A 24,413-nucleotide genomic window follows, 5' to 3' on the forward strand; every position below is an offset into this window, starting at 1 on the left:
CCAGATCAAACCGTTGATAAGTCCAGGCTTTGGTCTATAAGGGTATATATATCTTTTCTCTAACAATCTTAACTGCCTGCATGATGGGAACCCTACTAAGGGGTCCAAACTTTAAATTTTTTTTTCCTTTCTAGTTTACAATTTTACTTTATTTTAATAAGGTAGATTTATTATTAGTAAAGTTTAGAAATTGTAATAATCACATTTTATCAACTTTATTCATTAAAAAATGATTCTTAAACAATTAAACATTAACATGGCTATGGGAAACCGAAATATCTTTTTACTAAACCTGAAGGAAACCTGGTTCCCGGCCGTTTAGAATAGAACCACTCCATCTCTTTCCCATGGATATCGTAAAAGGCGACTAAGGGATAGGCTTATTAACTTGGGATTCTTTATTTAGGCGATATGCTAGCACAATTTGAATCTCAATTCTATCATTCTATCTACCCCGCAAGGGATATAGACGTGACTATATGTATGTATGCACCATTTACATAAATAGCTGTTAACAAACAAAAATCCTAAATCATTTAATTTTCTCAAATTTCCTTGTTTTACACTTAAATTAGTTTCCCATATTCTTTTCTATTTGTTATACATATTTATGTTGTTGACTGTACAGTTTCGCCGAAACCTGTGACAACATTTCGCCCGCTAATTATCTGTTATATCACATCACTAGTTCAACATGGTACTGACCGCAGCCTGCAGCCATGCAATATTGAAAGTATGGAACAAACGTGCCGTGTGGTTAGAATCACTCACTTTAGAATAGAACCACTCTATATCTTTTACATGGATGTCGTATAAGGCGACAAAGGAAAAGGTTAACTTGGTATTCTTCATTGAGGCGATGTGCTAGCAACATACATACATATAATTACGTCTATATCCCTTGCGGGGTAGACAGAGCCTACAGTCTTGTAAAGACAACCAGCTAAGCAATGTGCTAGCAACCTGTCCTTATTTGCCACTATAATTAATAATAAATACTTATATAGATAAACATATAATACAATCAAACAGAAAATTCGTTTCCCATCATGCCCTGGCCGGGATTCGAACCCGGGGCCTACTGTAACACAGACAAACGCACTACCGTTGGACCACAAAAAAAACGGACCGTCAAATAAAATTTTACATACCTACCTTATCATAAAATGAAACGTTCTTCTGCACATTTGAACCAGCTCAGTCGTCAAACATCTATACACTCATTATTCTCATAACGCATGTATAAAATAGTCGGATTTAGTGCCGTGTGGTTCCTGGCACCAATACAAAAAAAAAGAATAGGACCACTCCATCTCTTTCCCATGGATGTCGTAAAAGGCGACTAAGGGATAGGCTTACCAACTTGGGATTCTTTTTTAGGCGATGGGCTAGCAACCGGTCACTATTTGAATCTCAATTCTAATCATTAGGCCAAATAGCTGAACGTGGCCATTCAGTCTTTTCAAGACTGTTGGCTCTGTCTACCCCGCAAGGGATATAGACGTGACCATATGTATGTATGTATGTATGTATGGATTTAGGGCGTGTCGTACAAGTTTATGTGGATTAGTTCCGTTAACCGCAGCATTGCTTCAGCCGCAGTCCGGCGGCGGCAGTAAATTGCGATTTGTCGATGTTCCTGCCACGTGCATGCGGAACACTATGTGGAGTTTGGAGTTACGCTTTAACTATTTGACAAAATATTAGGTACTAGATGTACTTAGGGAGTTACGTTAATTTGTGTGATTTTCGACACTTTATAATAGAACCACTTTATATGTTTCCCATGGATGTCGTTAAAGGCGACTAAAGGATAGGCTTGTAAATTTGAGATTCTTGTAGGCGATGGGCTTGCAACCTGTCACTATTTGAATATCCTCTGCAACTTCTATTAGCGTTGATGGCTCATGGATGCTGTAATAGGCATCTAAGGTATAAAGCATTGATAATACTTAGTTAGTACATACATACATACAATCACGTCTATATCCCTTGCGGGGTAGACAGAGCCTACAGTCTTGTAAAGACTGATAGGCCACGTTCAGCTATTTGACTTTAAGATAGGATTGAGATTCAAATAGTGACAGGTTGCTAGCCCATCGCCTAAAAGAAGAATCCTAAGTTTATAAGCCTACCCCTTAGTCGGCTTTTACGACATCCATGGGAAAGAGATGGAGTGGTCCTATTCTTTTTTGTATTGGTGCCGGGAACCACACGGCATTAGTTAGTAGTTAGTATCTATAATTTTCAAGGTTAGTTCCGATAACCACAGCTTAGAGTCAGCCGCAGCCTGGCGGATCCAATTAATTGCGATATGTCGATGTCCGTGCCAAATGCGTTCGTGCATTTGGAGAGTTCAAAGTTACACTGCTAATACGTGTAAAACTTGCTCTTAGTTCGATTCCTGGGTAGGCACGATGCTATTTAGTTTTCAATAGAGGTAGTCTCTGCCTACCCCTCCGGGAAAGAGGCGTGATTTTATGTATGTATGTATGTATGAATTTCGTCGAGATAGGTACGTATATACACATAAATCACGCCGCTTTCCCGGAGGGGTAGGCAGAAACTGCAATTTTCCACTTGTCACGATCCCTGCAAACTTCTTTCGGTTCAATGCATAACTCTCTTCATGCAAGCTCGTCTAAGTACCTACCTACCTATAATTTACAATTATGTATATTCCTTTAATAGACTATTTTGGCGGGTAACCATAGTGTATGCTTTTCTTCCGTGCTGGCTTGGTAGCGAAATAACATAATGTGGCCCAGTTTTCTTCCCATGCAGATTGTAAAAGTCAATTAAAGGAATAAATAAATATATACGGGACAAATTACACAGATTGAGTTAGCCTCGAAGTAAGTTCAACACTTGTGTTACGAGACACTAACTCAACGATACTATATTTTATAATAAATACTTATATATATAAACATCCACTATCTATATAAGTATTTATTATAAAATGTAGTATCGTTGAGTTAGTATCTCGTAACACAAGTCTCGAACTTACTTCGAGGCTAACTCAATCAGTATTATTTATCCCGTATATATTCATTATTTGTCCCGTATATATTTATTTATTTAACCTTAGGAATTTTGTTAGTGTTTTTTGTATTCTGTTTCATGAGCCATTTCACGAAAATCGTCCACTCTCGTTTAGGTAAAACAGCGCGTTATTGTTAATGTTATTTAGTGTTATACATACATACATATAGTTACGTCTATATCCCTGGCGGGGTAGACAGAGCCAACAATCTTGAAAAGACTGATAGGCCACGTTCAGCTTTTTGGCTTTAAGAAAGAAATAGTGATAGGTTGCTAGCCCATCGCCTAAAAGAAGAAACCCAAGTTTATAAGCCTATCCCTTAGTCGCCTTTCACGACATTCACGAGAAAGAGATGGAGTGGTCCTATTCTTCTTTCTATTAGTGCCGGGAACCACACGGCACAAGTGTTATAATTGTCAGAATGTGTTTACCACAATCCCTATTTACTACGATCAATCTAACTTCATGCAAATGAATGTGGTTTGTGGTGACAAACAATTCATCGCTATTGTTATAATTAATAATGTCCGTGGCTTCACCCGCGTAACATTACAAGATTAAATACACTTATCATCGCGTGAGAGAGCTGAACGTGGCATGTCACTCTTTTCAAGACTGTTAGCTCTATCTACCCTGTAAAGGACACAGACGTGATTATATGTACGTAGGTATCTTTCTTGCCCAAGTGTATGTACCTATGTATGTATCGTGCCGTGTGATTCCCGGCACCAATACCAAAAAGAATAGGACCACTCCATCTCTTTCCCATGGATGTCGTAAAAGGCGACTAATGGATAGGCTTACAAACTTGGGATTCTTTTTTTAGGCGATGGGCTAGCAACCTGTCACTATTTTAGTCTCAATTCTATCATTAAGCCAAATAGCTGAACGTGGCCATTCAGTCTTTTCAAGACTGTTGGCTCTATCTACCCTGCAAGGGACATGATTATATTTATGTATGTATCTTGCCAGTAGGTTCTTTTTTCTCATTCAGCTGAACGGTTTAAGGATGGAATTAAGAATGAGATAGTCATTGGTTCCTAGAGCCCTTATCGCCTAAAAAACAAATCCAATTTTCTACCTTGCACTTGACGAATAGCTGCTGATACACATTGTTTTATTCTTCGCTTCCTAACAAGCATGGAAGTTAGCACTAGATTTGCTTATTGCCCTGAGTCGCCTTTTACGATATCCATGGGTAAGAGATGGAATGATCCTATTCTTAGAGGAATTTCACAGCAAAAGATAAAAGTCATCTTTTATATGAATTTGCTAAATACCCTTAGTCGCCTTTTAAAACGTCCACAAAAAAGAGACAATTATGGTCCTACTCTAAATCGCTTAAAGCATAAAACATATTCCGCAAATAGTTCTGCGTCAGCATAAATTAAGACGAAAACATCTCGCAACTGCGATATCGCAACGATTTATCAACAAAACACGTTAATGTCACATAAAATTAAATTATAGCCGAAGTTTTAGTATCTTATTAGTTAAAATGCTAACCTGGGACCGAGGGGTTATGCTAAAGTAGCATTCGGATTATTAGGGACGGCGATTAATGGCTCTGAATAATCGCAGCGAATCGCAGCGAGTGGTCGCGATTTGGAACGTAAAACTTGCGACATATATATGTATGTACATATCGCAAGTTTTACGTTCCAAATGAAAAAAAAATATGATCACGTCTATATCCCTTGCGGGGTAGACAGAGCCAACAGTCTTGAAAAGACTGAATGGCCACGTTCAGCTATTTGGCTTAATGATAGAATTGAGATTAAAATAGTGACAGGTTGCTAGCCCATCGTCTAGAAAATAATCCCAAGTTTGTACTAAGCCTATCCCTTAGTCGCCTTTTACGACATCCATGGGAAAGAGATGGAGCGGTCCTATGCTTTTTTGTAATGGTGCCGGGACCCACACGGCACCAGTACAAGATCAATATAATTATTATAAGAGGTAATTTAAAACTCTATAGAATAACTACAACTTTTACTCGTATTAGGAATAGTAGTGCAGTGTGGTTCCCGGAAATCCCAATAGAAATAGGAATAGGACCGCTTTCCCATGGAAGTCGCAAGAGGCGACTACAGGCTTATAAACTTTAGATTCTTTTTATAGGCCATGGGCTAGCAACCTGTCACTATTTGGATCTCAACTCTTATCATTCAGCCAAACTATCAGTCTGCAAGACTTTTAGCTCTGTCTAGCCCGCAAGGGATATAGACGTGATCATTTGTATGTATGTACGTATAGATTAAATAAAACAATGTTTCTTTTTTTTTTCAATTCAGTTTATTCATTCAAGATACCTCATTCATTCAAAATAGATGCCGATGACTTATTTTTCTTTTTAATATCGCCGCATTCTGCCGCCTCTGATATCATTGAAAATATTGCATTGTTACGCACTTTTTTGGCAATTTGCTTGTCGTGGAATGGATGTATATGCACTGAAGTCCTGAAATAATAATCGACTATTAAGGTACAGTCAAAAACGTTATTCAAATATACAGTGGCTGTGGTGAATACAAATATATATTATTCCCGAACAAAATATAATATACTAGAGGCCCGCGACTTCGTCCGCATGGAAACCCTATCAATTCCGCGGGAACTCCAGGATAAAAAGTAGCCTATATGTTATTCTGGGTCTTCAGCTACCTACATACCAAATATCATCGTAATCGGTTCAGTAGTTTTTGCGTGAAACAGTACCAAACATCCATACTGACATACTCACAAACTTTCGCATTTATAATATTAATAGCATTAATTTGCAGAGTTTACAAAAAATCGTTTAACAATGATTCTAATAGTGACAGGTTGCTAGCCCATCGCCTAAAAGAAGAATCTCAAGTTTATAAGCATATCCCTTAGTCGTCTTTTACTACATCCATGATTGATCTGGGTCTTGGATGTTTATCTATATAAGTATTTATTATAAAATAAAGTATCGTTGAGTTAGTATCCCGTTACACAAGTCTCGAACTTACTTCGAGGCTAACTCAATCTGTGTAATTTGTCCCGTATATATTTATTTATGTACTTACCTTTTCAAAACTACATCATCTTTGGTACACACGACCGCCCTGCATTTCTTAGTGCCATTACAGTCTATACAACGCCATTGTCTATAGCCATCTTTGCCTTTGTATCTCAAACAGTAAATATATCTATTCAGTATAATTTGCAGGTTCCCTTGGTTAGAGACGCTGTACTGAATCTGTATGGACTTCGGTATATCCAAAGGTTTTGTTAGATCTGGAAAAAAATATATACTATTTCAGGGTCAGTGTTTTATATATGTATATATACATACATACATATAATCAATTTAAATCCCTTGCGGGGTAGGCAGAGCCAACAGTCTTAAAAATACTGAAAGGCCACATTCAGCTCTAGGGCTAAATAATGGAATTGAGATTCAAATAATGACAGGTTGCTAGCCCATCGTCTATAATGAGAATTCCAATTTCCTTTAGCCTTTTTCTTAATCGCCTTTTACGACGTCAATGAGAAAGATATGGAGTGGTCCAATTCTTAAAAACATTTCCAGAATTTCTTTACTGAACATACTTGTCGTGGAAGGGGTGTATGTACACTGAAGTTCCGAAATAGAAATCGACTATTAAGGTACAGTCAAAAACGTTATTTTATTTTATGCAAGTTACATTACTTTTTTTAACTGCCAATTTCTGCTTTTGTTCTCCCCTTCTGTTACTGTCCATAGTGTCGCTGTTTATTACTTTATCTGTCGTTTCTGGGCTGCCTGCGTCACAGAATTCTATTGAATTGTGAAATGTTCTGAAAAAAAAGTGAGTTTTATATGTATACGTTGTTTATGGACTAAGAAAAAAAAGTATTTTTTTTTTATAAATTTAAGAGGCCTGATTTTATGTACGTATATAAATATACCAAGCTGAGACTGATGGCTCTGTCTACCCTGCAAGGGATACAGATGTGATTATATGTCTATCTATATGTTTGAAACCGAATGAAAAACTCAACAAAATAACGACCTTATTACAAGTAATTTAAACTTAAAATCGGAAAACAAAATGCTCGTAATACGGGACAAATACGGGACAAATATATACGGGACAAATTACACAGATTGAGTTAGCCTCGAAGTAAGTTAGAGACTTGTGTTACGAGATACTAACTCAACGATACTATATTTTATAATAAATACTTATATAGATGAACATCCAAGACCCAGGCCAATCAGAAAAAGTTCTTTTCTCATCATGCCCTGACCGGGATTCGAACCCGGGACCTCCGGTGTCACAGACAAGCGTACTGCCGCTGCGCCACAGAGGCCGTCAATAACGTACAAGTTCAGTTCGCGAGTTCAAATAACGCGCTCTGATTGGCTCAAACGCTCAAATATTTTTGCGCCATACAGACTTATGCGCAAGTACAACGGCGTAATTTATAAACATACATACAGTCACGTCTATATCCTTTGCGGGGTAGACAGAGTCAACAGGCTTGAAAAGACTGAATGGCCACGTTCAGCTATTTGGCTTAATGAAAGAATTGAAATTCAAATAGTGACAGGTTGCTAGCCCATCGCCTAACTAAGAATCCCAAGTTTGTAAGCCTATCCCTTAGTCGCCTTTTACGACATCCATGGGAAAGAGATGGAGGAGTGGTCCTATTATTTTTTGTATTGGTGCCGGGAACCACACGGCACCAATACAAGTAATTTATAAATGTTGTAAATACAGCTACTTACTCGTGATCCGAATTCAATGGCTCCTCTTTTTCATATGTTTCACTCATGTTCTGTGTAGTGCTTACGTAGCCAGATGGATTATTAGCGTCAGTGAGAAATGTTTTATAATTCTGAAATTAATATAAAAACATGATATTAAAGTATTAAATTTCATCATCTATTTATCTATATAAATGCATACATATGGTCGCGTCTATATTGCGGGGCACAGAGCCAACAGTCTTGAAAAGACTGAATAGCCACGTTCAGCTATTTGGCTTAATGATAGAATTGAGATTCAAATAGTGACAGGTTGCTAGCCCATCGCATAAAAAATAATTCCAAGTTTATCCCTTAGTCGCCTTTTACGTCATCCATGGGAAAGAGATTAATTGCTCCTATTATTTTTTGTATTGGTGCCGGGCACCACACGGCACATATATGAAATAAAAATAAAACACGCCTTAGGGCTTCGATGCTTTGGGAATTTCGGGATAAAAACAACATATTGTTATACCAGGTTATATTGGTGTATCGCATTCATAATATTAGGATAGGACATAATGGAGGACAGTGCTTGATCAACAGGGTCTAGATATTTGGAATTTGAAATGTCAGTTCCTTTATAATGCTGGGGTTCTACTAAAAGGCGATTTTCCAAAATTTCCACGACTCAACAATTCCTAATATAATATGACTGAGTTAGTATCTTGAACTAACTCGAAGCCAACTCAATCTATGTAAATTGTCCTGTTTACCTAAGAATATTAATTTTTCTCATGATTTATTGTCCGATCCATGCATGAAGCGAAACAGTAACGCACCACAATATGTTTTTCACTTCACTACAGATATAATGAAAGCGTAAAGGGTAAGCTCAAAAGTACCCGAAACCTTGCATGAAGAGAGTTATGAATGTGGATGAAGCGAAGTACTTACTTCATGCAGAGATCGAAGGAAGTATGCAGAGATCGTGGCAAGTGGAAAGAGGTAGTCTCTGCCTACCCCTCCGGGAAAAAGGCGTGATTTTATGTATGTATACCTATATTATTATTTTTTCATGATTTATTGTCCGATCCGTGCATGAAGCGAAACAGTAACGCACCATAATATGTTTTTCACTTCACTACAGATATAGTGAAAGCTTCAAAGAGACATAGATTAAAAACACACAAACCATGTCTTTTAAGCCATTAATATGTAGAGCTTGGGCCGCTTCAATGAGTTCATCTATATGTTCCCTGGACACGACTGCTTGGCCGGTATAAATATACTCCAATATTGAACATAGCGTGTGCGCTGAGATTTTCTGAAATAGAAAAAGCCATGAATCTTCAAGTGATAAGTCGACAATGTTATTTTCATTATAATCTTTATTAATTTTAACTTATTCCGAAAATTCCATTGTTTGTATTTTTTTTTTTGACAAATTGCACATATTGAGTTAGCCTCAAAGTAAGTTCGAGACTTGTGTTACGAGATACTATCTCGACGATAAAATATTTTATAACAAATTCTTATATAGATAAACATCCAAGACCCAGGCCAATCAGGAAAAGTTCTTTTCTCATCATGCCCCATCTGCACCACAGAGGCCATGAAAAGTTGAATTTATTGTATTATTTAAAATTAATTCTTATTTTAAATAATACAATAATATAAAAATACAATAATTAATTTTAAATTAATTCTAATTTTAAATAATACAATAAATAATTGTGGTATATTGTCCTGAGAGTGTTGGTGGTTGAATCTGTAAGATGCCTGATTTAAATGTGTGTGGCGCAAAAAGGTACAGGTTCCAATCCCACCTCGGCCATGATGGATGAAAATGCAACTGGGAAGAAAAGCCAGGAGAAGAATTGTTGTATATTGTTACGTATTGTATGTGGTATATGCTATCCTTTATCCATCCATATTAATATGATAAAGATAAAAGATAAGTACTCTTAAAAATAATCAATTTTAATTAATCTGTGGCTCTCTGTGTTGCAGTAATTGATCCCAGGTTCTAATCTCAGCCAGGACATGATGAGAAACGAACTTCTCTGATTGGCCTGGGTCTCAGTTTTTTTTATAAAATGTACTATACATTTGAGTTAGTATCTCATAACACAAGTCTCAAACTGACTCTGACATTTGTCCCTTATATATTTATATTAATCATCATAGTTACCTAATTTAACACAGTCTACTAGACTTACGTACATTTAAAAATATCACTGGGTTTTGACCATGTACTGACTTTATCAGATCCTTAATGTACGGGCTCGCCAGGGACATGACTATCTGATGACATTTTACAAAATGCCCATCCGCAGCTAAAGTCATATCCACAAACTCTTCATTCTGAAAAAAGAAAAGATTTAACTAAAATATCACATTTAATCATACCCAAAAGCTGATAATAAACTTTGAAAAGATGTTGTTGTGTTGTAAAACTTGTATTTGACAGTTTTTTAAGGCTGCTTTGGGTAAGTCAGATATGGACTTGAAGTAGACTAATAAAAACCGTCTAAATTCTGCAATATTTGAAGGGAAACATTGAACCCACATTAATAAATTATTTTTTAATCATTAGGTACATTGCGCAGGTTTCTTCGTGATGTTATCCCTCAACGTTAAGTTGTAAAAGAGCAAGAAATGAATTTATTGATTTCTAATAAAGAAGTGATTGAAATTTACCTGCTGCAAAGCTCCTAAGCCATTACAAATGTTATTCTGGAAAGCGTCCCACGACAAGGTGAATCGTGGGTTGGCCATTACCGCCAGTTTTGCTGTATGGGTTCTCAAAAACGACAAGTTTTTCGCCCACACAACATAAATCTTATTCAATTTATACAAGTATTTATCGTAATATAATATATAGGTACGGCAGAAGTGATAAAAAAAAAACAACAAACACGAACTCGTAGGTAGTTAGAAATAGGACAATAGGAATGAATTACAGCAAATACACAAAACCACAATCAATGAATCAATCAAAAGATTATTGCAACTACTTCTGGTAAAAAAGCGCGAATCTGAAGAAAGTGTGCTCATTTTAAAAAAAATCTGTACCTATGTTCTTGTAGTTACATATTATACACATCATACCTTTAATTTATTGCTCATTCCCGACAATCGGGCATCTACATCTACCTTTTTGATGTAAAACTATATTACCCATGCAGTGTAATAAACTAGGTACTTAATTTACCGTTGACTATTTTTTATTACAAAATTCTAGAGTTGTTCGTCTGTAGAAGCAATAGTGTTGCTTAATATTCGTTGCGTTTCCATAAGTGTGTTTTGCTAATGAAAATTAAGTAATTAAGCGCTTTATTCAGCGAGCTTGTTAAAAACATTCGAAATCATAGGAATTATAGAGGTTCAAAGAAATCGAAAAGTTTATCTAGAAATTAATATATGATCTCGGGTTCTAAACTCCAAATTTTGAGCGCTGATATATCCAAAAAATGCTACATTTGGCGCTAAAACCACAAAGTTTGAAACATTGACCGCTTGTATCATTGCTGTTGTATTTGGTTCGTTACATCATGCAAGTCAATTTGACATTGACATGTGCCATACTTTGTTTTTTTATTTTGATACGCATGAATAGTTAAGTTTCAAATCTTAAAATAATGGCTTCTACCATCCAGTGTGCATCCAGTCATCTCAGTAGTATTAATTAAGAAAGAGAAAATTTTGAAGTTGTGTAGATATGTGAGTGGTTGTCTCTTTCAAACAAAAACAACAACAGTCATGAAATTCATTTATGATCAATTTTTATTAAATTTTAAATCTAATTTTCTCTAGCCATAGGAGTTGGAATAAAATAAGGATATATTATTTGTATGTCTCCTGATGATTTTTGAACCTTACGGCGTTCTACGATGGCAATCACTTTGATGAATAAAAATAAATAATTGCTTTTTTTCACACATTTTAATATTTTTTTAAAGTACATTTAAACACTTTTTTTGGCTTTTTTATATCATTGCGTTCTGCTGCCTCCGAAATCATTGAAAATATTGCATTGTCTCGTACTTTTTTGGCAATTTGCTTGTCGTGGAATGGATGTATGTGCACTGAAGTTCTGAAATAAAATTAACTACCTACTTAACAAAAACGATAATTTCTTACAAATTTTTGAAGAATAAAAATACGAAACAACGCACGTTAGCTAAATTGCTAACCGATGCTCTTACGTCTAGGGTAAACATCGTGAGAAAACCTGTACATTCAGGCAACTGGATGTGTTATTATGATTCAATTAGGGTTTCCCTTCGAATTTTGCAAAGGCCAAAAAAATTTTGTCTACAAGAATCTTGAATTTATAAGCCTATCCATTAGTCGCCCTTAATGACAACCATGGGAAACATATGAAGTGGTCCTATTATAAAGTACCTGGAACCACACGGCACTTTAACAAGACAATCACACAGATTTTGAGCTAAGCCCTAAAGTTCGAACGAAACACTCACACTATATATACTATGTTTGCTATTTTCTTAAGGTTAACTGGTAAAAAATGTCATAAGCATTGACCTCAACTACATACATACATACATATGGTCACGTCTATATCCCTTGCGGGGTAGACAGAGCCAACAGTCTTGAAAAGACTGAATGGCTATTTGGCTATTTGGTTTAATAATAGAATTGAGATTCAAATAGAGACAGGTTGCTAGCCCATCGCTTAAAAAGAATACCAAGTTTGTAAGCCTATCCCTTAGTCGCCTTTTACGACATTCATGGGAAAGAGATAGGAGTGGTCCTCTTCTTTTTTGTATTGGTGCCGGGAACCACACGGAAAACTTCATCTATTGTATCTTAAAGGCTCAATAAATCCTACTACTATTATAAAGGCGAAAGTTTGTATGGATGTATGGATGTTTGTTACTCTTTCACGCAAAAACTACTGAACCGATTACCATGAAATTTGGTATGTAGGTAGCTGAAGACCCAGAATAACACATAGGCTACTTTTTATCCCAGAGTTCCCGCGGGATTGATAGGGTTTCCATGCGGACGAAGTCGCGGGCGGCCTCTAGTAAACATATATATTGTTCTCTTATATTCAACTTACTATGTACTTATATTCAAAAGTGTGTAAAGATGAACAGACCTTTTCAAAATGGCGTCGTCCTTGGTACTGACTACTGCTCTACATTTGTTGGTGCCATAGTCTAAACACCGCCACATTCTGTATCCGTCTTTGCCGGTGTATCTCAAACAATAAATAAATCTATTCAGTATTACTTGCAAGTTGCCCTGGTTTGATATGCTGTATTGAACCTGTGCGGTGTTGGGTAATCCAACAGGTTTCGTGGGATCTGTAAAAAAGAAATGTGCCATTTTAGTATTTTATTAATAACGATCACTGCTTTGAGTATTGATATGAAAACTTAAAACAAAATCCTGCTTAATGCATTTTATCTGCGCCGCCTTTTTCGATTTGGGATAAGTATCTATTCCTATTTTAATTACCAATTGGGATAAGTCCGTCCGTAAAGAGTTTACAAACAAACAAACAAATCACTCCTCTTTTATACATACTTTGGTTTTCATCTTAATCAAATTCACCAATATTTTTTTTATTTTATTGGAAATGTGGGTAAGTCTCTCTACCTGATAGTACCTATACAAGGTCTTAGATGTTTGCCATGGATTTTTCCAAACGCTCACGCAAATGTAGACCCTAAGCTCGAAAGCATTACAGGATACAATCGAGAACACACTCAGAAAAAGTTGGAATACTTGTTTCTTCAACAATGGATACTTACAAGGTACAGTATGTACTACCACGTTTATAAGTTGCCTAGGCAATCAACAGCGCCGAATATCGCATCCTACCGCCTCAATAAAATAACGACCTTATTACAAGAGCATAAAACTTAAATTCTGAAAACATCCTCCTGCGGTTTTGCTCATAACAGTAGTGCAATAGGGGACAGTTTCGTTCGCGGGTTCAAAATAGTTCATATTTTCGCGACATACAAAAATTTTACTTCTATTAGGGTTGTGCATCACATCGATATAAGTACCATATAAACGTGCTAAAATTGTAATACTTATTGACGTCAAACATAACCGTCTAACAATTTATTTATTTTTATTTTATACTAGAGGCCGCCCGCGACTTCATCCGCATGGAAACCCTATCAATCCCGCGGGAACTCTGGAATAAAAAGTAGCCTATGTGTTATTCTGGGTCTTCAGCTACCTACATACCAAATTTCATGGTAATCGGTTCAGTAGTTTTTGCGTGAAAGAGTAACAAACATCCATACAAACTTTCGCCTTTATAATAGTAGTAGGATTAATTTCTAGCTCAAGCAAGCAGCAATAAAATAATTGATAACTAAACACATATGCCGTGTGGTTCCCGACATCAATAAAAAAATGTAAATTAAATAAAATTTATAATTAAAGTTGCTACAGTTTCCAAAGCGCTAGTGTAGAAGAAGCGACGGAACAAACTACTCTACACAAACACTGTATTATTATTATCATCAAATTCCTCAATTTACATATATGTATTTATAGATGTTAAATCTAACAGTACTTTTATTTTCTACCGCTTTCTGCACTCTATTCTCCTTTCTCTTGCTGGTTTGAGATTCACTGTTAGTTACGTCATTTGTACGTTCCGTTACTTCTGTGCTGCCTGTGTCACAGAATTCTATCGAGTTATCCATAGCTCTGAAAAAAAAGAAAATTATATCCAAAAAAGACCGCTAGTATTCACGAGGGACATTTATTATTATTTGTTTGTTTGTAAACTCTTTATCGCACAAAAAAGGCACGATACTATATGGAAACGAGAATTTGAAAAAAAAATTACACTGGCGAATTTTTTAAAGAATTAGTCTGGTAGGTTGTAGCCTAACCCACCGGAAAAAAATATGGTAATATATGCAAATGTATATAAAAATATAAAAGATACATTAGTTAAATGATTTTTTTGTAAAAAAATCTACTTAAATACATATTTATCTTTCAAAACTTACTCATGGTCTGAATTTTCCGAATTCCGTTTCTTAAATGTTTCAGTTGCATTTTGGGAACCGCTTGCGCAGCCAGGTGTTTTCACATTTGATAAAATCTCTTTATAATTCTGAAAGGAATAATATTTTTTATTGTTGATGCTTTAGAAAGGGAATTCGAGCAATTTCTTTCTCTTCTTCTTCAGCATTAAAGTATTTGCGCACTGCTGGGCATATGCCTCTCCAATATCTTTCCACCTAGCTCTATCAAAGGTTTTCCTGGCCCAGGTTATCCTAGCGTGGCTTTTTATGTCATCGGATCAGAAAGATCTGCCAGTATTCCTCTTTCTTTTGTTCTCTACGTCTGCACACATGGCCTACCCACGCCCACTTAACTTTAGCAATGGGGTCTACCAACGTCCAGTAGTTTGGTGCGCTGGCGCGTGTCATGCTGAATGGCAGGACTCCTCTTTAAAATATGACAAACTATATATGCATATATCCATCCTGCCCTTCATATAATCACGTCTTTATCCCTTGCGGGGTAGACAGAGTCGTCTTGTAGAGACTGATAGGTCACATTCAGCTATTTAACTTAATGATAGAAAATAATGAGAGGTTGCTACCGCGAGTCCTATTTTTTTATATTTGCCGGAACCACACGACACACTAACATATAAAATACATACATACAAAATATGATATATGGCAGATTGAAATTATAAACCAAAAGTAAATCAATGCCCAAATTTAGCTTTTATATGTTGAAAGTTTATCCCTTAGTTAAATACTTATATCAAAAACACACACAAACCATCTCCTTAAGACCTTTGATGTGTAGAGCTTTTGCGGCTTCAATAACTTCATAAATATGTTCTCGGGCCACAACAGCCTGACCAGTGTAAATGTACTCTAATATTGAACATAGTGTGTGAAATGAGATTTTCTGAAAGAGAAGAATTTTTTTTCTAAATATACATTCATATAGTCACGTCTATATCCCTTGCGGGGTAGACAGATCCAACAGTTTTGAAAAGACTGAAAGGCACATTTAGCTCTATTGCTAAATGATGGTATTAAGATTCAAATAGTGACAGGTTGCTAGCCCATAGCGTACAAGAATAACACCAAGTTAAATATGGACTGGGTTACAATATGACCTATGTAAAGCGAAATAGGAAGAATATAATAATTAAGATTTCAGATATTGCACTCATATGCACACTTTTGACACTCAAAAGGTTCTGAAATGAATTAAGATTTTTTATAATTCAGTCATTTTATCATCATGCTTCTTTAAGGGAGACTACATCGTTCCACTTGCCACAATCCCTGCATACTTCTCTCGCTTCATCCACATTCATAAAACTTGTCATGGAAGCTCGTTAACTTCTGAGCCGAACCCACTATCCGATTTACACGCGCATCTGCTGCGGGAAATCAATTTTTCGAGCATTAAAGGAGTATTTCCAAAGTTATTACTATAATGCATTTAATACTCAAAAAAAATAAATGTGGCCGGTAGAGCAAGCCCAGAGCTTAATCAGTTGAGGCCAGTGCACTGATCAGTGCATAGGCAGCTGAGAAGTTAAATATGAAATGTTCTTTTAACACGGAGGAAGTGAAGAGTAAGACAGTAATTTTATTTGACCTGTTTTTTTTGGCATAATCTAATCTATAATCTAAAAACATTAAGCGCAAAGACTTACATTTAAGAATATCACTGGCTTCTGACACTGTGCTGACTTTATCAGATCCTTGATGTATGGGCTCGCCAAGGACAGAACTATCTGATGAACTTTAACAAAATGCCCGTCTGCGGCTAATGTCATATCCACAAACTCTTCATTCTAAAAATAGTTACAATATTTCTTGATAATTTTACTTGTCCCAATTCTATAAATATAGTGTCCCAAAGCTATAAAGATATCCTCCTTATAAAATAAACATAAATATAAGATGATGATTGTATTACTCTTGACAAAAAGCTAGGCTCAACTCTTAAAACGGGCCACCGCCAGAGAGGTTGGGGAGGGGGTGGGGAGGGTGGGGGAGGGTTGTATGACCCCCCCCCAAGTATTTTTTTTTGCCGGAAGCCCCCCCTTTTTTTATATGAATTTTTGAAAATCTTAAAAATTGCACTTAACAACGCAATATTTTCGGCTTGTCATTGTAAACTGTGTTAATTTAGTATTAAATAATTAGTTTGTCCATTAAACATGTACAATACATTAATTAATATATTTTAGCACTAAAAATATAGTCAAAAACTTAGCTTAAAAGTAAAAACAAAAAAGACACTAACTATGAACAGAACACAATCTGCTGTTTTGGTTATGTGCTACTGTCATCTTATCTACTGACTTCGAAAGTAGCTGTCGGTAAAAGGACAGCGGGGGGTGCAGGGGGGCGCAGCCCCCCCGCACGGGGGGGTCGGGGGGCGGTAGCCCCCCGCAATGAAAAGAAACAAATTGGTCACAAATCAAACTCGGTTTGGTTAGGTTAGGTTAGGTTGGTGTAAACCACCAAAGCGGAGCGAGCGAAGCGAGCGGAGCGTTCAAACTGAGTAAAAAAGTCTAATAGTAAGTACGTATAGGTTAGGTTAGGTTTTACTCACCTTCACCCCTTTAATCCCTTCTTACTTTCCCCCCCCCTTGCCCATCTGGCGGTAAATTACCTTTAGCACACTTTTTATATGAAAACTTTAAAAATTCGTAAAAAAAAAACTATAGGCTTCCGGCAAGGGGGGGTCACGGGAGGGGGGGTGTTACCACCTCCCCATCCCCCTCCCCCCTCCCCACCCCTCTCCGGCGGTGGCCCGTTTCAAGAGTTTTACCAAAAGCTACTGGTCAAAAAGAAGTTTATGGACTTGCTCCCTCAATGCAAATCTATTATATTTCCATATAGTATGAAATACATAGAAAAGTTTACAGCCATAGAAATAGGCTCAATGTAGTCAACAAAAGTATTATATTAATCTTTATATGACTTCAAACTCTCTTTCAATAGGTAAATTTATCTATTGATGCAAGATGCAATACAAACAAAACATCCAGCAAATGCCTTAATTAAGTACACACAATATTTGGCTAATTGTAATAGTGCTTGAAAATTAAAACGCGTATTCTTGTAGTAAATTAATTTATAATGTTTGAAACTTACCTGTTGCAATGTTCCTAAACCATTACACATATTATTCTGGAAAGAGTCCCACGACAAAGTAAAATGTGGTTTAGCCATTATGGATAAATATCAGTGTCCGCTATATGAAAAGATAAAGGTAAAGAAAAGAGTCTCAAACTTTTTTGAATAATAATCCGAATCAATAACAAAGGTCTTAAGAACGACAAGAGAACAATTTGTTTGTTAAATCGTATGATGTCCGGAAGGGTAGATTACGGTTCTAACTCAATAAAAAATCTAATGAGTGAATATGTAAGTGATAAATTTCGAATTTTAATTTTTCCTAAACGAAAATACACAAAACATTCGTTTTCGTATTTTTATTCGCATTTGACATTTGGATTACCTCTGTGGATTTGATAATGACATATTGACATTGACACGTGTGCAACATGTTTTAGGTCTACTTACATTTTTAGTAAGCCGAACTGTGTGGTTCCTTGTTCCCGGCATTTTAGATTATAGTATCTTTTCCCCAAAGGATGTAAAAGGCAACTAAGGGCACATTCATCAAGTGCAAGCTTTTTCAGCTGTCTGATAGGGAAGAAAAAACCAGCCCTTCTCTTCCTGCGCAGATTGTAAAAGCTAATCAAAGGAAAGGCTTAATCAATTTCGCATTCTTTTATGCAATGGGTTGGCAACCTGTCTTATCTAAATCTCAGTTCCAACAGTAAGCCAACCAGGTAAGTATGTATTTAGAAAGAGAGATTAGATCTGTAATAATAAAATAAGAAGGAAGTATGCAGAGATCGTGGCAAGTGGAAAGAGGTAGTCTCTGCCTACCCTTTCGGGAAAAAGGCGTGATTTTATGTATGTATAATAAAATAGGTAAAGTGTTTTATCTCGTACGGGAACTTGTGCTTCGCAAAGTAGTTACCTCAAGGCAGGATTAAAGAAATACGAACAACAAAAAAATTATAAGTTCTTAAATATTTACATATAAATTATTAAAATTTATTTTGTTTTTTTTTTCAAGATGTGTCATCATGGTTTTTCGTTTTCTTCAAATCGCCATGTAGTTCTGCCTCAGAAATAAGTGAAAATACTGTATTATCACGCACTTTTTTTGCAATTTTACCATCATGGAATGGATGGATGTGTGCTGAAGTCCTGAAAATGCAAAAGCGGTTAATGTAACTAATGAACAGATTTTCGTGTAATAAATTTTTCAGTTCAATCTTTTCAGGTGTTGGTTCTGTCTACCCCGCAAGCGATATAGACGTGATTATATGTATGTATGTAGGGTACTTAGTTCTATTATTTAACATATAATTTGTGTATTTATTTCACACTTAAGTTGACACCAGATTTTTCTAAAAGGTGACGGGTAGAAAATGCAATTAGCGTTAAATCCACCTATTGTAGTGTGATTCACGGCAAAAAAAAAGGAATAGGACCACTCCTTCTCTTTCCCATGGATGTCGTAAAACGCGACTAAGGGACAGGCTTATAAACTTGAGATTCTTCTTTTAGGCGACGACTTCTTTTTGTATATCAATTCTATCACAAAGCCAAACAGCTGAATAGCCAAACTGTTGGCTCTGTCTACCTGATTATTATTTATGATAGCCAAAATCTTTCAAAACTCCCTGCTGTTAGTGAATTGGGAGTTATCTACCTTCTTGGTGTGTCATTATCATTCTGACAATCTTTAAATATTCCCTCAATAATATGGTGCAATAATTATTATATCATAAAGATATTCAATTGTAACTATAATCAAGTCATACTGAGTGCAGGTGTATGAATTAAGGGCCAATGGACCTAAGAGTTTGGTAAAACAAAATATCTACCTCCTCAGAACAATGTCATCTTTTGTACTGACAGCTGCCGGACATTTCTTTTTTATATAGTCTGTGCAACGCCAATGTCTATGGCCAGTTTTTGAACTATATCTCAGATAGTAGAGGTATCTATTCAAAATCATTTGTAGGCTTCCCTGGTTTGACACGCAGTATTGAATCTGTAGAGAGTCAGGTGTTTCAGTGGGCTTTATAGGATCTGAAAAATATGATATAATATCAGTGTATAACAGTTTAGCACAAAAATAAACTTGAATTTCAAGACAATTTTTTTTAGGATTATTAATATCAGCGAAACCCGGAGTCAGAGAGGGGTCATTATTATGAAAATCACTTTTAGGGCTATTTCTATTATTACGGCACTTTTAGGGTAAATAGGTTTAGTTTTGGTTTTGCAATTTTAGAATTAATACATATAAACCATCCTCTTGAATAACTCCAGCTATTAAAAAGACTGCATTTAAAATCTATCGTGTAGTTTTAAAGATGCAAACATACATACATACATACAGATGGACAGACACTGAAAGCCACTTTACTTTTTTTATTTAATATTGTATTAGGCATTTGTGTTCCATCTCACCTGATGTTAAGTGATGTTAAAGATTTAACATGCCTTTTTTAAGAGACCAGAGATTGGGGTACCGTTTTTCCAATTTGGCTATAAAATTCTAAATATAATTAATTGCGTTTTTAACTGTAGGTACCTTTATTCACTGCTACCATCATCTGCTTCGTTTTCTTTCTCTCTCTAATTTGGCTTTGGGTCTCAATATTAGTTGTGTCGTCTGTTGTATCATCCATTCGTTCTGCGTCACAGAATTCTATTGCGTCGTCTATATATCTGCAAAAAATAAAAAAATAACGACCGTACAGACTTATTTTTTTAAAAGAAGTCTGTACGGTCGGGTTTTTGTCGGTGGAGGTAATTGGAGCGTCCTCCATTCGTCTCTTTTTTCTCGACGACAAGGAAGAATTTATAAATTAAAAATAAAATTTTTAATACCTCTGCAATGCAACTTTGACCATGTGTCTATTACTTATTATTCTATATATGTCTATTACTTATTATATCTAGCCCCTTTATTTGATGCTTGATGTCAAGGGAGTCTACAAATTTGTGATGGTGGCCATCTTGAGCCATCAGCTGCTTCTCTTCCTGTGCAGATTGTAAAAGTTAATCAACGGAAACGATAAACTTGGGATTATTTTTAGGCTTATTCTTTTTATCTTGCTAGACCATGCTATCTGAGCTTTGTTGTTGTTTAATCCATGTTTGTTTTACTTGTATTTTTCAACAAATATTCCAAAAATGTTAGAATAGAACCACTATATATCTTTCCCATGGATGTCGTTAAAGGTGACTAAGGGATAGGCTTCAAAACTTGGATTCCTTCCATTGAATACTTGGATTCTTTCCTTTTTGAAACTGTTGGCCCTGTTACAAGTCGCCTATGGCAAATAAATGGAAAAATAGTTCTATACTTACTCATGATCTGAATTTTTGATTTCTGTATATCTGTCCTTGACATATTTTGTACTTGTATTTATTTCACTCGAGGTATTTCTTTCGTAGCTAGCTTGATTGTTTGCATTCTTAATTGATAAAGATACTAGATGATCCTGTAAGGCATAACAATCGTAACAATATTTTAATATGGTTCACATAATTGAGACAGTCTCTCCAAAATAAAAGTATTTTATAACCAGTTGGCAGTTATCTATATCCCTTTCAGGGTAGACAGAGCTAACAGTCTTGAAAAGACTTAAAGGCCATGTTTAGCTTGTAAGTCAGAGGTCAGATGAAGGGAATCATGATGAGAAACAAACTTTATCTGATTGGCCTGGGTCTTGGATGTTTATCAATAAAAAGTATAATAAATTATAGTATCATTGGGTTAGTATCTTGTAGCATACATACATACATACATATAATCACGTCTATATCCCTTGCGGGATAGACAGAGCCATCAGTCTTGCAAAGTCTGATAGGCCACATGCAGCTATTTGGCTTTAAGATAAAATTGAGATTCAAATAGTGACAGGTTGCTAGCCCATCGCCTTAAAAAGAATCCCAAGTTTGTAAGCCTATCCCTTAGTCGCCTTTTATGACATCCATGGAAAAGAAATGGAGTGGTTCTATTCTTTTTTGTATTGGTGCCGGGAACCACACGGCACTTGTATCACACGGATCTTGTAGCACAAGTCTTAAATTGTCTTCGAAGCTAACTCAATCTGTGTAATCTGTCCCATATATATTTATTTATATACATACAAACCATTTCTTGAAGTCCTCTTATGTGCAAAGCCTGGGCACCTTTGATAAGTTCATCTATATGTTCTTTGGCCACAACTGTTTGCCCTGTGTATATGTATTCTAATATTGAGCATAATGTATGATATGAGATTTTCTGTAAAAAAAATGTGCTATTTAGTTACATGCTAAATAGTAATCACGTCTATATATCTTGTGGTGTTGAAAGAGCCAAGTCTTGAAAATACAGAAAAGTCACAGATTGATGTGAGTAATTGAAAAAATGATTCTAATAATATTATTTTTTATAACTACCAATTGCGACTTGCTTTTCATTGCAATGAACAAATGATATTACGTACATTTAAGAATATCACTGGATTCCGACATTGTGCCGACTTTATGAGCTCTTTTATGTAAGGGCTGGCCAGTGAGAGGACTATCTGATGAACTCTCACAAAATGCCCATCCGCAGCTATTGTCATATCCACAAACTCTTCATTCTGAAAATAGAAATGTTTAGATTACATACATACATAAAATCACGCCTCTTTCCTGGAGGGGTAGGCAGAGACTACCTCTTTCCACTTGCCACGATCTCTGCATACTTCCTTCGCTTCATCCACATTCATAACTCTCTTCATATGTTTAGATTACTTAATAATTTATATACTTAAATCTATTATGACAGCGTAGACTTGGCCATGGCTGTCCACCAGAGGGAACTTTCAATATAAAAGCTGGTCACGGCCATCAAATGTAGACTGCAGACTCTGTCTCCCCCGTAAGGGATATTTGTTAGATGTATAGTTAATGAAAACGCACCTGCTGGAGAGTTCCTAAGCCGTTACAAATGTTTTGCTGAAATGCATCCCAAGACAGCGTGAACTGTGGCTGTGACATTGGTTTTGTTGCGGTATCTGTAGCACAAATTTGATAAATGGGTAATAAAAGGCAATTACAACAAAATACAGTTGCATCTATTCAACTATAAGTAATGTTATCTGAGTACGGGTTGAGATGTCGTATTTAGATACCTTGAGTTCTGTTAAAGAAAAAAAAACAAGAATCGATAATTATTTTATTTAAAATTCGTAAACGGCAAAATATTCTCCTTGAAAACAGCGTAAACAAAAAACAATACAAATTTCAATTGAGCATGAATGATCAAATCCAAATGTCAAGGAAATGTTATAATTGATTGACACTTACATTTAACATTGACAATTTTTATACTTTTTAAAGTGGAAGGAAAGGAAGCAACTATAATACGTTAGCAGCAAAAGCTAACTTAAGAATGCAAGAGGTTATAGATGAAGATGTGAATGAAGCACGTAAGGAATATAAGAAAATGAAAGATTTGGTTAAGAAAGCTGTGATTAGAAAGAAAGAAGAGTATAAAGAGGATTTTGATAAAAGGCTATCAGAAGACTTTCAGTCAAATCTGAAAGTATTCTGGAAATCCGTAAGGTCAGCCCGAGGAAATACTATAACCAGAGAGCTGACTAGGATCAGATGCCAGGATGGTAGCGTTGTGAAAGGAGAAGAATGTGTACTAAAGATATGGAAGGACTATTTTGAAAGTTTATTTGAAAAAAAGGAAGGAAATAAGAAAGATTTCTGCTATAGCGAAGAAAAAGAGAATGAGATGGAAGGCGAAATTGAAATGTTCGAAATTGTGGAAGCACTTAAGAGTATGAAAGCGGGAAAGGCTGCTGGGTGTGATAGAGTGTCGGTCGAGATGCTTAAAGCAGGAAAAGGCGTAGTAGCTAGTCAGTTGTACTGCCTTTTCAATTTGTGTTGGAGAAGCGGCCGAGTACCAAAAGATTGGTGTAAGGCTGTTATCGTGCCACTTTACAAAGGAAAAGGGTCACAGCTGGACTGCAAAAATTATCGTGGTATAAGCCTGCTTAGCGTCGTCGGCAAATTGTATGCTAAGGTATTGATTAATAGAGTCAGGAATGAAACTGATGACAAAATATGGGATGCTCTAGCGGGATTTCGAAAGGGAATGGGATGTACTGATCAGGTCTTTTCCTTGCGGTGCATAGCCGAAAAGTTTTTGGCCAAGAGTCAAAAAGTCTATTGCACATTCGTAGATCTGGAAAAGGCCTATGACAGAGTTGAGAGGAATGAATTGTGGTCAGCACTTTCTATGCATGGGGTGAGCAGTCTCTTAATACGAGCACTGAAATCCTTATATGAGGATTCGAGTGCTTGTGTCAGGATAAACGGAGCGCACACTGAGTGGTTTAAGATTGAGAAAGGCGTTAGGCAAGGATGTGTTGCGTCACCGTGGCTGTTCAACCTATTTATGGATAGCTGTTTGACAGATTTGAAAGAGTCTAAAAGTGGATTAAGGATGAATGAGTTACTCGTCAAATGTCTGCTCTATGCCGACGATCAGGTTATACTGGCGTCATCAGCGGAGGAG

The 24,413-nt window shown here is 36.1% G+C and overlaps 3 protein-coding genes across 4 annotated transcripts; all 3 read right to left on the reverse strand.

Annotated features, from left to right (window-relative positions):
* Window positions 1-5,340: 5,340 nt before the first annotated feature.
* Window positions 5,341-10,738, reverse strand: LOC106132304 (longitudinals lacking protein, isoforms H/M/V). Its single transcript, XM_013331669.2, has 7 exons — window positions 10,452-10,738; window positions 9,975-10,115; window positions 8,944-9,075; window positions 7,788-7,897; window positions 6,726-6,853; window positions 6,100-6,310; window positions 5,341-5,507 (listed from the first exon to the last, which is right to left on the reverse strand). Exons 1-7 carry the CDS (start codon window positions 10,527-10,529, stop codon window positions 5,360-5,362), a joined length of 948 nt encoding a protein of 315 aa, XP_013187123.2. The 5' UTR covers window positions 10,530-10,738; the 3' UTR covers window positions 5,341-5,359.
* Window positions 10,739-11,687: 949 nt separating this feature from the next.
* Window positions 11,688-18,294, reverse strand: LOC106132303 (longitudinals lacking protein, isoforms H/M/V). The gene is made up of 7 exons (XM_060947771.1): window positions 17,903-18,294; window positions 16,450-16,590; window positions 15,549-15,686; window positions 14,765-14,871; window positions 14,320-14,456; window positions 12,880-13,087; window positions 11,688-11,847 (listed from the first exon to the last, which is right to left on the reverse strand). Exons 1-7 carry the CDS (start codon window positions 17,978-17,980, stop codon window positions 11,697-11,699), a joined length of 960 nt encoding a protein of 319 aa, XP_060803754.1. The 5' UTR covers window positions 17,981-18,294; the 3' UTR covers window positions 11,688-11,696.
* Window positions 18,295-18,861: 567 nt separating this feature from the next.
* LOC106132332 (protein abrupt) lies at window positions 18,862-23,127 on the reverse strand. 2 transcript variants are annotated; one of them, XM_013331699.2, is made up of 8 exons: window positions 23,017-23,127; window positions 22,805-22,899; window positions 22,342-22,482; window positions 22,005-22,136; window positions 21,215-21,348; window positions 20,433-20,569; window positions 19,717-19,924; window positions 18,862-19,033 (listed from the first exon to the last, which is right to left on the reverse strand). In XM_013331699.2, exons 2-8 carry the CDS (start codon window positions 22,880-22,882, stop codon window positions 18,895-18,897), a joined length of 969 nt encoding a protein of 322 aa, XP_013187153.2. In that variant the 5' UTR covers window positions 22,883-22,899; window positions 23,017-23,127; the 3' UTR covers window positions 18,862-18,894. The 2 variants fall into 2 exon arrangements, with proteins under 2 accessions (XP_013187153.2, XP_060803699.1); XM_060947716.1 differs by lacking the exons at window positions 22,005-22,136; window positions 23,017-23,127 and having other exon boundaries at window positions 22,805-23,001.
* Window positions 23,128-24,413: the final 1,286 nt, after the last annotated feature.

This window comes from Amyelois transitella, chromosome 14, assembly GCF_032362555.1.
Source record: "Amyelois transitella isolate CPQ chromosome 14, ilAmyTran1.1, whole genome shotgun sequence".
In the NCBI taxonomy this organism is placed as follows: Eukaryota; Metazoa; Arthropoda; class Insecta; order Lepidoptera; family Pyralidae; genus Amyelois; species Amyelois transitella.